Source organism: Mobula birostris, chromosome 9 (assembly GCF_030028105.1).
Source record: "Mobula birostris isolate sMobBir1 chromosome 9, sMobBir1.hap1, whole genome shotgun sequence".
Classification (NCBI taxonomy): Eukaryota; Metazoa; Chordata; class Chondrichthyes; order Myliobatiformes; family Myliobatidae; genus Mobula; species Mobula birostris.
Window position 1 is genome coordinate 131,305,176 of NC_092378.1, and position 13,938 is coordinate 131,319,113.

Here is a 13,938-nt window from a genome sequence, read left to right on the forward strand (position 1 = left end):
TTGCTTTACTGCAGAACTCTCCATTGAATCCAATGGTGTGAGACAGTCTTTCTGGAATTATTCAGAATAATTCTGGAACATCACCTCTTTCATCACGTGCCAAATCAGACGTGACATAGGGTTCAGCACTCCAGAGATTTCAGTTCTGATTGTAGGAGGTAGAAGGAGGTTAAATTAACTTATTTTAAAAAAAAATATTGCTTTCGTTTAATGTTTTAAATTACTTATTCCAGGAAGTGTTTTAACAATTTGAAATAAACAGTTTTTAAAATTTATAACCTAATTGAATTTGAATAATTTTCACATGCTTCAATGTCAGATATTTTAAAACTACCAAAAAAACACTGACAATTTAACAGCTGGCAGAGTTGGATCCCCGGCTATACCAGCTGTCAGGGTCATTTTGGAATTGAGATTCCTTCAACATGACCTGAGATCCTGTCACTTAACCGACCATGTAACTGAACTCTGGGGTGCAGACAGACACAAATGTGAGATAAGCTCTTCATATCTGTGGGAGTAGAGCCATGGAATCTGGACAGCATGGTTTGCATTGTGTCTAATGTCACATTGCTTATTACTGGCCTGCAGGGTTTTTCAGTTACTTGTTGATGTTGTAATATCAAAGTACCTTACATTTATTACATTTTTTAGATTAGTTTCTTAAGTCTTGGTTTCTTCAAATTAAAAAAAACTAATGTCATTTATTGTTAAGCTAACATACTAGTAACATACTAATAAGATGCACTAGTAAAATGTGACAATGACATAATTTCATTTTTCTCCACTGATAGATGGAAAAAGCAGAAGAGAAAAGAAGAAAAAGAAAATGGTGCCAAATATAATTTCTTTTGATGGTGACAATGAAGAAGCTGAACTTGGCTCTGAGCAGGTGAAGCATTCAGATGTAACAATAGAAAGTTCTGAAGAAAATTCAGAAAAATCTTCATCAGTTTCTTCAGCTGTCATGTTAGATAGATTTAGTCCAGATGTGTACAAAAAAGCAGATTGTAATGGAGAAGAATATAGCAACAATATCCTGAAGATTGCGGATGTGTGTCTAAATGGTGATGTTGGTCACAAGAAACTGGATATGAAAAGTATTGACGATGAAGATGATGACGATGATGAAGATGTGGATGTGGAACGCATGTATCAAAGCAAAGATAATGAGGACAGACTTTCTGAACAGTGAGTAATTAAAATTTGAGCATATTCTTTACTAGTTATCCCCCCAAATTAGCAATGATTCTGCTTTTTTTTCAAAGGTTAATTCATAAGTCACCTTTGATTAAAGATGTACTTCTCCTTTGCTGTTTTCAGTAATATTGTTTGAGATTTGGGGGTCCACTCTGTCAAGCAATTTTCCAGCTATATGAATTTGTTGATGAGGTAGATTACTTACAAAAGTTGTTTTTTTTTTTCTCTCTTTCTCCCCTCTGCCCCAAAACTTTTGTCAATTAAAACTGTCAATTAATACTGACATGGATAAAACAAACATAGATTAGTATTTGGTGAATGCAGCAGGCCAGGCAGCATCTCTAGGAAGAGGTACAGTCGACGTTTCAGGCCGAGACCCTTCCTTCAGTTAGTCCTGACGAAGGGTCTCGGCCTGAAACGTGGACTGTACCTCTTCCTAGAGATGCTGCCTGGCCTGCTGCGTTCACCAGCAACTTGGATGTGTGTTGCTTGAATTTCCAGCATCTGCAGAATTCCTGTTGTTTATGGATTAGTATTTGGATATTTTAGGTTTCACAGTATGGTTTGTCCATGTTTGTAGGTTTTCAATACAGGTGTTTAGTTCTCAGACTATTTTAATTTATCAGACTTGTGGAGCTTGTTTTGTGAGATTTTTGGGTTCCAACATGAAGTTATTCCTGTTAGGAGCCTGAAATTGGACAGATTGTGGACAAGGGAAAATCAGTAGCAATCAGCGGTTTGGGTAAATGGCTGATGGTTCATTAGTACAAAATTCTCTACTTGACCACAGCTAATAGTTGGTGAACAGTTCAAAACCTTTGGTCTCTGGACCCCCATGGACACAGGCGACATTGTCTTCAATCTCTTCTCTATTCTGTCTTCCCTAATGGTCTTTTATTTTGTGTGCTGCGCTCGAACCTTCAATTGCCTTCTCAAGGCCACATAAGTGGTTTTCTCATAAGGTCTTCTGATCTAAAATGCAACATTCTTTGTAGGTCACAGGTGATCTTCGCGCCCTTTGTGCCTTGGGTAGGTTTGCTATTCTTTACCATTATCTTCCTTGGGTAGTTCATTCACACTTGTTGCTACCTCATTCCTCCCAAAAAAAAAAAAAAAAAAAAAAAAATTTAGTTTTGTCTACAATTCCCTGTCTCCAGCATCATTTTGGTCATACATTGATATTCACTTAGCACTTGGGAACAAGAATGTTCATTGAATCAGCTCTAAAAGGGATCAATACATACTGTGTGTTCATTGGCTTAGCACTATTAAAATAGTGGGCTGTCAGTGGCCAAGCAGTCTAGAAGTATTTGTCAAGTTGGCAATTTTGATTAACTGATTTCCTTTTGTGATCCCATCCCCCAACTGGTTGTTCAGTTCTTTGTGGGGAAGTGTTAAGTGGGGTACCAGTGTATAGATTTGGACTGGTATTTATTTTTGAAATCTTTCTAAATAACAAGTTGACAAATGATGACTTTTGATAGAAATTACCCTCACACTTAGCTGAATTAAACTCTATTTGCCACTCCTGGACCCATTTACTTAGCTGATCGAGAACCCTCTCTAATTTTTGATAACCTTCTTCATTATTCACTATACCACCAATTTCAGTGTCATTTACAAATCTATTAATCATGTCTTGTATATTTTAGCCTAATCATTGATATCGGTGCTAAACAACAATTGGTCAAACACTGATCCCTGTGGCACACCATGAGTTATAGGCCTACAGTCTAAGGGGGGAAAAAACCTTCCACTATCATGCTCTGCTTTCTACCATCAAACCAATGTGTATCCAACACTTCCTCTGTGACTCTCTTGTATCGGGTGCTCCCGATGAGGCCTCCTCTACATTGGTGAGACCTGTTGTAAATTGGGGGACCGCTTCGTTGAGCACCTCTGCTCCATCTGCCAAAAGTGGAACTTCCTGGTGGCCAAACATTTTAATTGCAATTCCTGTTCTGACATGTCAGTCCATGGCTTCCTCTTGTGCCACAATGGCGCTGTCCTTGGTGTGGAGGCGCAACACTCTATATTCTGTCTGGCTAGCTTCCATCCTGATGGCATGAATATCTATTTTCCCTTCTAGTAAAATAAATTCCTTTCCCACTTCCCTCTTTTCTATTTCCTATTCTGGCCTCCTAACTCTTCTCACCTGCCTATTACTCCCCCCACCCCTCCACCCCAGTGCCTGTCCTTTCCTTTCTCCTGTGGTCTACTCTTCTCTCCTTAAAGATTCTTTTCTCTCCAGCCCTTTACCTTTCTCACCCACCTGGCTTCACCTATCAATTAGCTAACCCTCCTTGCCTTCCCCCCGACCTTTTTATTCTGGAATCTTTCTCTTCCTTTCTGGTCCTGAAGAAGGGTTGTGGCTTGAAACATCAACTGTTTATTTATTTCCATGGATGCTGCCTGACCTACTGAGTTCCTGCAGCATTTTGTGTGTGTTGCTGTGTTTACAATTAGCCATCTTCCCCTGGATTCTTTGCAATTTAACCTTCCAGAGCAGCCTACCAAGGACTTGCTGAAGTCCATAAAACTATGGCTACTGCCCTGCCCTCAGTGGCTTTCTTAGTTACATCATAAATCATGATCTCCCACACAGAAAGCCATGCTGATGAGCCCTAATCAACCACAAGAGATTCTGCAGAAGCTTGAAATCCAGAGTAACACACACAAATTGCCTGAGGAACTCAGCAGGTTAAGCTGTATCTATGGAGATGAATAAACAGTTGACATTACAGGCTGAGACCCTTCAGCAGGACTGATGCTAGGATTTTATTCTTTGGAGCATAGGAAACTGGGAAGTGATCTTTTGGATGTGTATATTTTGGTAAATTACTGTACATATATTGATGTAGGTACTGTGGAAAAATTCTTTTTGCACCCTATTCATACAAATCAATTCATTACAACAGTGCATTTATGTAGAAGAAGGTAAAAACAATAACGGAATGCAGGATAAAGTGTTACAGTTACAAGGAAAATGCAGTGCAGGCCGACAGTGTAAAGTCATAATGAGATAGATTGAGATCAAGTGTTCATCTTATCATATTAGGGAATCATTCAGTAGTCTTATAACAGTAGGACAGGGGCTGTCCTTGAATCTGAGGTATGTACTTTCAGACCTTAGAATCTTCTTTCTGATGGGAGTGACCCTGTGTAACAGTGGATTGAGAAAGAGGGAGCTATACCCACCCTGTTGTTGTCTTGGTGACAGCAGACAGGTCAGATGTTATGCATCTGTGTTGTGTGCTGCACTGTCAGTCTCTGCAGTTGCTGTACCAAGCCATGATGCATCCGAATAGGATACTTTTTATGTTGCATTGATTAAAAATTGGCGATGATTAAAGGGGCATACCAAATTTCTTTAGCCCCCTGAGGAAATAGATGCACTGCTGAGTTTTCTTGGCTGTAGTGTCAACTTGGTTGGATCAGGGCAGACTATTGGTGATTTTCACTCTGAGGAACTTAAAGTTCTCAAGCCTCTTGGCCTCAACACTCAGCATTTGAACTGTTCCCCTTCCCGAGGTCAATGACAAGCTCTTTTGTTTTGCGCACATTGAGGGAAAGGCTGTTATCATGACACCATTTCACTTGGCTCTTTATCTCCTGTCTGTTCTCAGATTCATCATTACTTGAGTTATGGCCAACTATAGTGTGCAAACTTGTGGATAGAGTTAAGAATCTGACCATACAGTCATGAGTGTTTAGGGAACAGAATGGGGCTATAGTCATAGCCTTGTGGGGCACTGCTGTTGAGGATAATTGTGATGGAGGTGTTCTTGCCTATCCTTACTGATTGCAGTCTATTGGTCAGGAAGTCAAGGATCCAGTTGCAAAGGTAATTGAGACCCAGATTGAGGGGTTTGGAGATGAGTTTGCTTGGAATTATACTATTGAAGGCAAAACCGGTAGTCAGTAAACAGGAGTCTAACGTAGGTGTCCTTACAGTTGCTCCAGAGGTGAGTTTAGGACCAGGAAGATAGTGTCTGCCATAGACCTGTTTTGGCGGTAGGCCAATTTCACTGGATTGAAGTTTTCTGGGAGATTGGAGTTCATGTGTGTCATGACCAACCTTTCAAAGCACTTCATCATGGTGGATGTCAGAGACACTGGGTGATAGTTATTAAAGCACTTTTCCATGTTTTTCTTAGGTACAGGTATGATCGTGATCTTTTTAAGGCAGGTGGGAACCTTAGATTGAAGCAGGGAGAGATTTAAAAATGTCTGCAAATAACCCTGCCAGCAGGACATGTGATGTAAGGTCACAACCAGGGACACCATCTGAGTCACATGCTTCCTGCTGGTTTGCTGTCTGGAAGACTGGCCTTGCGCCCGTAATGGTAACTGCGCAAAAATGCTGGGGGATCTCGGCAGGTCAGGCCGCATCTGTGGAAGTGCGTAGATTGTGTAGATTGGATAAATGCACTTAATCTTTTTTCTCTAGGATTGGGGAATCGAGGAGTCGAGGGCATAAGTTTAAGGTGATAGGGGAAAGATTTAATAGGAACTTGAGAGTCAACTTTCTTTCATAAAGGGTGGTAAGTATGTTGAATGAGGTGTTAGAGGAAGTGGTTGGAGCGTGTACAGTAACGATTTTTAAAGGACAATGGTACAGGTACATGGATTGGAAAGGTTTAGAAAATTACAGGACAAATGTTGGCAAATGGAACTAGCTTAAATGGGTCATCTTGGTTGGCATGACTAGTTGGGCCAAAGAGCCTGTTTCAGTGCTGTAAAACACAATGTACTCTATAAGAGTGGAATTGTCAAATATCTGTGGGCTTAGATTTAAGATGAGAGGGCATGTTTTTTTTTAATCATTTGTCTTAATATTCTGTGAGTAGAATGTTATCAAAGTTCAAAGTAAATTTATTATCATCAAAGTACTCATATGTCACCATATGCAACCCTGAGATACATTTTCTTGTGCGCACATGCAATAAATCCATAATAGAATAAGAACCTTAACACAATCAGGGATAAGACCCCACCAATGAAAGTGTTCAACCAGTATGCAAAAGACAACAAACGGTGCAAATCCAAAAAGAAATAAATGATAATATAAGAAGGCAGTAAATATTGAGAACATGAGATGAAGAGTCCTTGAAAGTGAGCCTATAGGTTGTGGGAATATTTCACTGACAGGGCTAGTGAAGTTATCCCCTTTGGGTCAACAATCTGATGGCTGAGGGGTACTAACTGTGCCTGAACCTGGTGGTGTGGTGCTGATGGCAGCAGCGAGAAGATGACATGGCCTGGCTGCTGGATTCTTCTTTCCTGCGAAATATTTCTCTTTGATGTGCTCAACCGTAGGAAGGGATTTACCCATGATGGACTAGGCCATATCCACTACTTTTTGTGGGTTTTCCATTCAAGGGCATTGGCATCTCCATACCAGGCTGCGATGCAGCCAGTCAATATACTCTCCACCACACATCTATAGAAGTTTGTCAAAGTTTTAAATGTTATGCCAAATTTTCGTGAACTACTAGGAAGTAGAGGCACTGCCATGCTTTCTTTGTAAATTGCACCTGCGTGCTGGGCCCAGGACAGATCCATTGAAATAATGACACAGGAATTTAAAGTTGCTGACCCCCTCCACCTCTGATTCTCTTGAAGTCAATAGTCAGCTCTTTGGTCTTTCTGACATAGAATAAGAGGTTGTTGTTATGACACCACTTGGCCAGATTTTCAATCTCCTTCTTGGCTGATTCATCGCCACATTTGATTTGCCCTACGACTGTGTCGTCAGCAAACTTGAATATGGCATTGGTGCTGTGCTTACCTGGGGGAAAAGCACATAGGCTTAGGTGATGCATCTGTGCTGATGGAGATCGTGGAGGAGATGTCGTTGCCAATCTGAACTGACATGGCTCTGCAAATAGGAAATCGAAGATCCAATTGCACAAAGAGATGCAATTGCTTGAATGCACATCCATCCTCCACCAAGAATGTGGCATGGAAAGCTAGCATCCCATGAATCTATTGATGTGCTGTCTTTAATAATATTATTTTCAGGGAAAAATTATTTAATTGAAATGCATAAACATATTCTGTAAGTAGAGTCATAGAGGAATACAACACAAGTACAGGCCATTTGGCCCAATGAATCCGTACCAACATGCTGTCCTCCCAGCTTGTTCCAATTTCCTGTGTTCTTCCCATATCTCTCTGGGCCCCTCCTCCCCTTCACGTATATATCCAAGTGTTTCTTAAATTATATTATTGTACCTACCTCAACCACTTCCATATTCTCACCACGCTCAGGTCCCTTCTAAATCTTTTCCTCTCTCACCCTATATGCCCACAATTTTTGGACTTCCCTATCCTAGTGAAAAGTTTGTTACCACATACTTTATCTATGTGTCTGATAATTTTAAACACTGCTGCAAGGTCACCTCTCATTCTCTCATGTTCCCATTAAAAAAAATCATTAGAAGGGAAAAGATGAAATATGAAAGCAAACTAGCAAATAATATCAAAGTGGATAGTAAAGTTTTAAGTATGTTAAAAATAAAAGAGAAATGAGAGTGGAAAGAGGACCACTAGAAAATGAGTTAGGAGACAGCTGAAGAACTAAATGAGTATTTTGCATCAGTCTTCACTGGAAGACACTAGCAGTATGGCTGATGCTGCAGTGTGTGAAGGAAAAGAAGTGAGTGCAGTTACTTTATAAGCTGAAAGACCTAAAGGTACATAAGTCACCCGGACCAGAGGAACTGCGCCATAGGGTTCTGAAAGGGGTAGTGTTGGAGATTGTAGTCACATTAGAAACGATCTTTCAAAAATCATTGGACTCTGGCATGGTGCCAGAGGACTGGAAAATTGCAAATGTTATTCCACTCCTTAAGGAAGGAGGAAGGCAGCAGAAAGGAAGTTACAGACCAGTTACCCTGACCTCATTGGTTGGGAAGATGTAGGAGTCAATTGTTAAGGATGAGGTGATGGAGTACTCAGTGACACAGACAAGATAGTACAAAGCCAGCATAGATTCCTTCAGGAAAAATCCTTACTGACGAACCTGTTGGAATTCTTTGAGGAGATTACAAGTGGGATAGATAAGGGGGATGCAGCTGATGTTGTATATTTGGACTTTCAGAAGGCCTTTGACAATGTGCCACACATGAGGCTGCTTACCAAGTTAGAATCCATGGTATTACAGGAAAGTTACTAACATGGTTAGAGCATTTGATTGGTAGGAGGCAGCGAATGGGAATAAAAGGATCCTTTTCTGGTAGGCTGCCAGTGACTAGTGGTGTTCTGCAGGGGTCGGTGTTGGGACCACTTTATGCTGTATATAAAGGATTTAGATGATGGAATAGATGGCTTTGTTGCCAAGTTTGCAGATGATATGAAGACTGGTGGAGAGGCAGGTAGTGTTGAGGAAATAGGTAGGATGCAGAAGCACTTAGAGATTAGGAGAACGGGCAAGAAAGTGGCAAGTGAAATACAGTGTTGGAAAATGCATGGTAATGCACTTCAGTAGTAGAAATAAATGTGTGGAATATTTTCTAAACGGGGAGAAAATCCAGGAATCTGAGATGCAGAGGGACTTGGGAGTCCTTGTGCAAAACACTCTGAAGGTTAACTTGCAGGTTGAGTCTGTGGTGAGGAAGGCAAATGCCATGTTGGCACTCATTTCAAGAGGTCTAGAATACAAGAGCAAGGATATGATGCTGAGGCTTTATAAGGCACTGGTGAGGTCTCGCCTTGAGTATTGTGAACAGTTTTGGACCCATCATCTTAGAAAAGGTGCGCTGGCGTTGGAGGGGGTCCAGCGGAGGTTCACAAGGATGATTCCAGGAATGATAGGGCTATACGAGGAATGTGTGATGGCTCTGGGTCTGTATTCACTGGAATTCAGAAGGATGAGGTGGGATCTTATTGAAACCTTTTGAATGTTGAAAGACCTAGACAGAGTAGATGTGGAAAGGATGTTTCCCATGGTGAGAGAGTCTAGGACAAGAGGGCATAGCTTCAGGATAGAGGGGCACCCTTTCAAAACAGATGTGGAGAAATTTCTTTAGCCAAAGGGTAGTGAATTTGTTGCCACATGCCGCTGTGGAGGCTGGGTTGAAGGATGTATTTAAGGCAGAGATTGGTAGGTTCTTGATTGGTCATGGCATCAAAAGTTACGGGGAGAAGGCCAGGAACTAGGGTTGAGGGGGAGATGGTAAAAAAAGATCAGCCATGATTGAATGGTGGAGCAGACTCGATGGGCCAGATGGCCTAATTCTGCTCCTATGTCTTATGGTCTTATGTTCCAAGGAATAAAGATCTAGCCTGGTCAACCTCTCACTCTAGTCCTGGCAACATCCTCACAAATCTTTTCTGCACTCTTTCTAGTTCAACTGCATTTTTCCTATAACAGGATGACCAAAACTATAAGCAGTACTCCAAGTGCAGCCTCATCAATTTTCCAGCTCCTATACTCAGTGCTAAACACTTTTTTTCACCATCCTGTCTACCATTGACAACGCTTGTAACAAACTATGCATTTGTCTCCTTGGTCCCTCTGTTCCTTTCACACTACAATGTCCTACCATACATAGTGTAAGTCCTACACTGGCTTGACTTTCAAAAAGGCATCACCTATTTGCTTGTATTGAAATGCATTTGTCACTCTTCAATCCACTTCTCTAACTGATCAAGATCCCCTTGTAATCTATGTTAACCTTCTTCACTATCAACAGCACTTCCTAATTTTGTGTCATCTGCAAACTTGCTGATTAAGTCTTGTTCATCCACTTCCAAATTATTTATATAAAGAAGAGTCCCTGAAAGAACTCCTGTGGCATACCACTAGTCACCGGTCTCCATTCCAAGAAATGACCTTCAATCATCATTCTCTACTTCCTACCTCCAAGCCAATTCTAAATCACTGAGCCCTCCCTGTGTTCCATGGGACCTAACCTTATACACCAGCCTGTCAAATGGGTACTTGTCAAAGGCCTTGCTGAAGGCCAAGGCATTTCCAGGTTTTCCAAAGATTAAAATACTAAACTTATTGTTTAGAATATTCAGTAACAACCTGCAGTGGTATCAATGAAGCATAATTACTCATTGTACAGTATACAGTGCTTATAAAAATATTCACCCAGTTGGCAGTTCTCATGTTTTATTGCTTTACAACATTGAATCACAGTGGATGTAATTTGGCTTTTTTTGACACTGATCAATAAAAACAGACTCCTTCGTGTCAAAGTGAAAGCAGATCTCTACAAAGTGATCTAAATTAATTACAAATGTAAAACACAAAGTAATTTATTGCATAAGTATTTACCCCCTTCAAGTCAGTATTTAGTAGATGCACCTTTGGCAGCAATTACAGCCTTGAGTCTGTATGGATAGGTCCCTATCAGCTTTGCTAATCTGGACACTACAGTTTTTCCCTATTCTTTACAGAACTGCACAAGCTGTGTCAGATTGCATGGGGATCATGAGTGAACGGCACTTTTCAAGTTCAGCCACAAATTCTCAATTGGATTGAGGTCTGGGCTCTGACTTGGCCACTCCAGGACATTAAATTTGTTGTTTTTAAGCCATTCTTGTGTAGCTTTAGCTTTTTGCTTGGGCGGGGGGGGGGGGTCATTATCTTGCTGACAAACAGATCTTCTCTTAAGTCACAGTAGTCTTGCAGACTGAATCAGGTTTTCCTCCAGGATTTCCTTGTTTTTTTTGCTGCGTTCATTTGACCCCCTACCTTCTTTAGCTTTCCAGAGCCTGCTGCAGTGAAGCATCCCCATAGTATGATGCAGCCACCTCATTGCTTCATGGTAGGGATGATGTGTTTTTGATGATGTGCAGTGTTTGGCTCACGTTCCCTTGTACGGTCATTCAATTTTTGAGGATGGCCTCTCTCTAGGCAGACTTACAACTGTGACATACACTTTTCATTTCTTGATGATTGACTTAACTGTAATCCAAGGGATTTTCAGTGACTTGGAAATTTTCTTTTATCCAATTCCTGAGCTGTGCTTTTCAATAACCTTTTCACGGAGTTGTTTGGAGTGTTCTTTTGTCTTCATGGTGTAGTTTTTGCCAGGATACTGACTCATCAGCAGTTGGACCTTCCAGAAACAGGTGTAATTTTACTACAATCAATTGAAACACCTTGAAGCTACACAGGGGTCTCCAAAAACAGATCTCCATTTAACTAATTATGTGACTGCTGAAACCAGTTGGCTGCACCAGTGAGTTGGTGTGTCATATTAAAGGGTGGGGGGTGAATACTTGTGCAATCAATTATTTTTGTGTTTTATATTTGTAATTAATTTAGATCACCTTGTGGAAATCTGTTTTCACTTTGACAGAAAAGTCTTTTTCTGTTAATCAGTGCCAAGAAATTCAATCCACTGTGATTCAATGTTGCAAAACAATAAAACATGAAAACTTCCAAGGAGGCTGAATACTTTTTATATCTACTGTATATCAATTGAAAACCTTCAGTGTCTGTTTAGCTGCCTTAACGTTCACTTTTCCTCTTGTTATATCAGTAGGATTGCCTGACACTCAAACTTAGATAAGTCACAGTTTCTGTCAGTTGGGCACATGACCAAGTGGTTAAGGCGTTCGTCTAGTGATCTGAAGGTCGCTAGTTCGAGCCTCAGCTGTGGCAGCGTGTTTGTGTCCTTGAGCAAGGCACTTAACCACACATTGCTCTAGTGTCTGTGCGAGGAGTGGCGCCCCACACAGACTTCCAATCTGCGCCTTCGAAGGCATGAAAATGCCTGATGCAGGCCTCTCATGGTCTGAGTCGACATTACCTCCCAAAAAATTCTGTCAGTTAATCAGAGGGTAGATCAGTCAACTTGTTCAGTCCATCTCCTTCTGGCTAATGTCTAAGTTTAAATCAGCCTATTCATAAACCTGATTTCCTATATTACAGAAAATTTGAATTGTGGTGTCCTTGAAAGTGAGTAGATAAGTTATGAAAATCAGTTCAGAGTTGAGATGAGTGAAGTTATCCACACTTGGTCAGGAGCCTGATATTTGAAGGATAATTATTCCTGAATCTGGTGGTGTGTGATCCAAGGCTCCTGTACCTCCTTCATGATGGCAGCAGTGAGAAGAGAGCATGACCTGGATGGTAGGGGTCCTTGATGATAGATGCTGCTTTCTTGTGGCATCACTCCTGTGCTCAAATTCCTGTGGTGGACTGGGCTTTATCCACCACTTTTATAGGTTTTTCCATTTTTGGGCATTGGTGTTTCTTTATAAAGCCATGATAAAACCAGTCAGGATGCTCTCCACTGTTCATCTACAGAGGCTTGTCAAAAGTTTCAGATGACATGCTGAATCTGTGCAAACTTCTAAGAAAGTAGAGGCGTTATTGTGCTGCCTTTGTGGTGGTCCAGGGACAGATCCTCTGATATAGAAATGCCACCGAATTTAAAGTTATTGACCCTCTACACCTCGAATTCCCTAATCAGCAGTGGCTAATGGAGCTTCGGTTTCGTCCTCCTGTACTTGGTAATCTGCTGTTTGGATTTACTGATGTTTGGTGAGAGGTGGTAGTTGTGGCACCATTTTCAATCTCCCTCTTATATGCCAATTTGACCCCACCTTTAATGTGGAGATTGTGGAAAAGGTGCAGAGGATGATTAGCAGGTTACTGACTGGATTAAAGGGTATGATCTATAAGGACAGGTGGGACAAACTTGGGTTGTTACACTTAGAGTGGCGGAGGCTAAAGGGAGACCTGATAGAGGTTTTTAAAAATTGAAAGGCATAGATAGGGTCAGCAGTCAGGTAGAGACAAAGTGATGCCAAAATGTAAAATAAATATTTAAACATGGATCAGGAATCGTGTTGGGTATGGGAAGTGGAAATCGTGGATAGATCAAATGTATTCCATTTGGCAGGATATTTTTTTTGCCCCAGTTATTTGTGTTTTAATGCTTAAGCGATATTGTTGAATAGGATGAAGAAATCCAAGTTCATCAGTAAAATTAAGCTGATCAGCACAGTAAGAGTTTTAATCTGTCTCCAGCCCAGGCAGTTAGCCTCACAAGCTTCAAGATCGCCACCATCGTGCCAGTGCTGAACTATTCCACTGCCACGGGCCTGAATGACTTCCGTCCAGTTGCATTCAACCCCATCATTGCAAAGTGCTTTGAGAGACTGGTTCTATCACATCTGAAATCCTGTCTGCCCTCTACCCTGGACCCCCATCATTTTGTCTATCACACCAACAGGTCAACAGAGGATGCCATTTCCACGGCACTTCACTCTGCCCTGACCCACCTGGACAGCCCCAACTCTTACATCAGAATGCTGTTCATTGACTTTAGTTCGGCATTCAATACTGTAATCCCCTCCAAGCTGATCACCAAACTTCACCAACTTGGTATCAGCGTATCACTCTGCAATAGGATCTTGGACTTTCTGACTAACAGACCCCAATCAGTTAACTTTGACAACCTCCTCCTCCACTCTTATCCTGAACACCGGCGTGCCTCAAGGCTGTGTGCTGAGCCCTCTTCTGTACTCCCTTTTCACCTGTGACTGCGTTCCTGTACATGGTTCTAACTCTGTAATCAAGTTCACAGACGACACCATGGTGGTTGGTCTGATCAGAGGGGATGACAAGACAGCCAACAGGGGCGAGGTCCAGCACCTGGCTGCGTGGTGTGCCGACAACAATCTGGCCCTTAACACCCAGAAGACCAAGGAGATCATTGTGGACTTCAGGCATGCCAGGAGTCACACTCACCTCCCCATCTACATCAA

The 13,938-nt window shown here is 41.5% G+C and overlaps 1 protein-coding gene across 3 annotated transcripts in view; it reads left to right on the top strand.

The window, feature by feature from the left end:
* Positions 1-13,938, top strand: part of snx29 (sorting nexin 29) — a 548,890-nt gene that overhangs the window by 54,019 nt on the left and 480,933 nt on the right. For all 3 annotated transcript variants that reach the window (XM_072268845.1, XM_072268842.1, XM_072268844.1), the window contains one exon: positions 795-1,191. In XM_072268845.1, the coding sequence (XP_072124946.1) occupies positions 795-1,191 (397 nt within the window). The remainder of the gene's footprint in view (positions 1-794; positions 1,192-13,938) is intronic.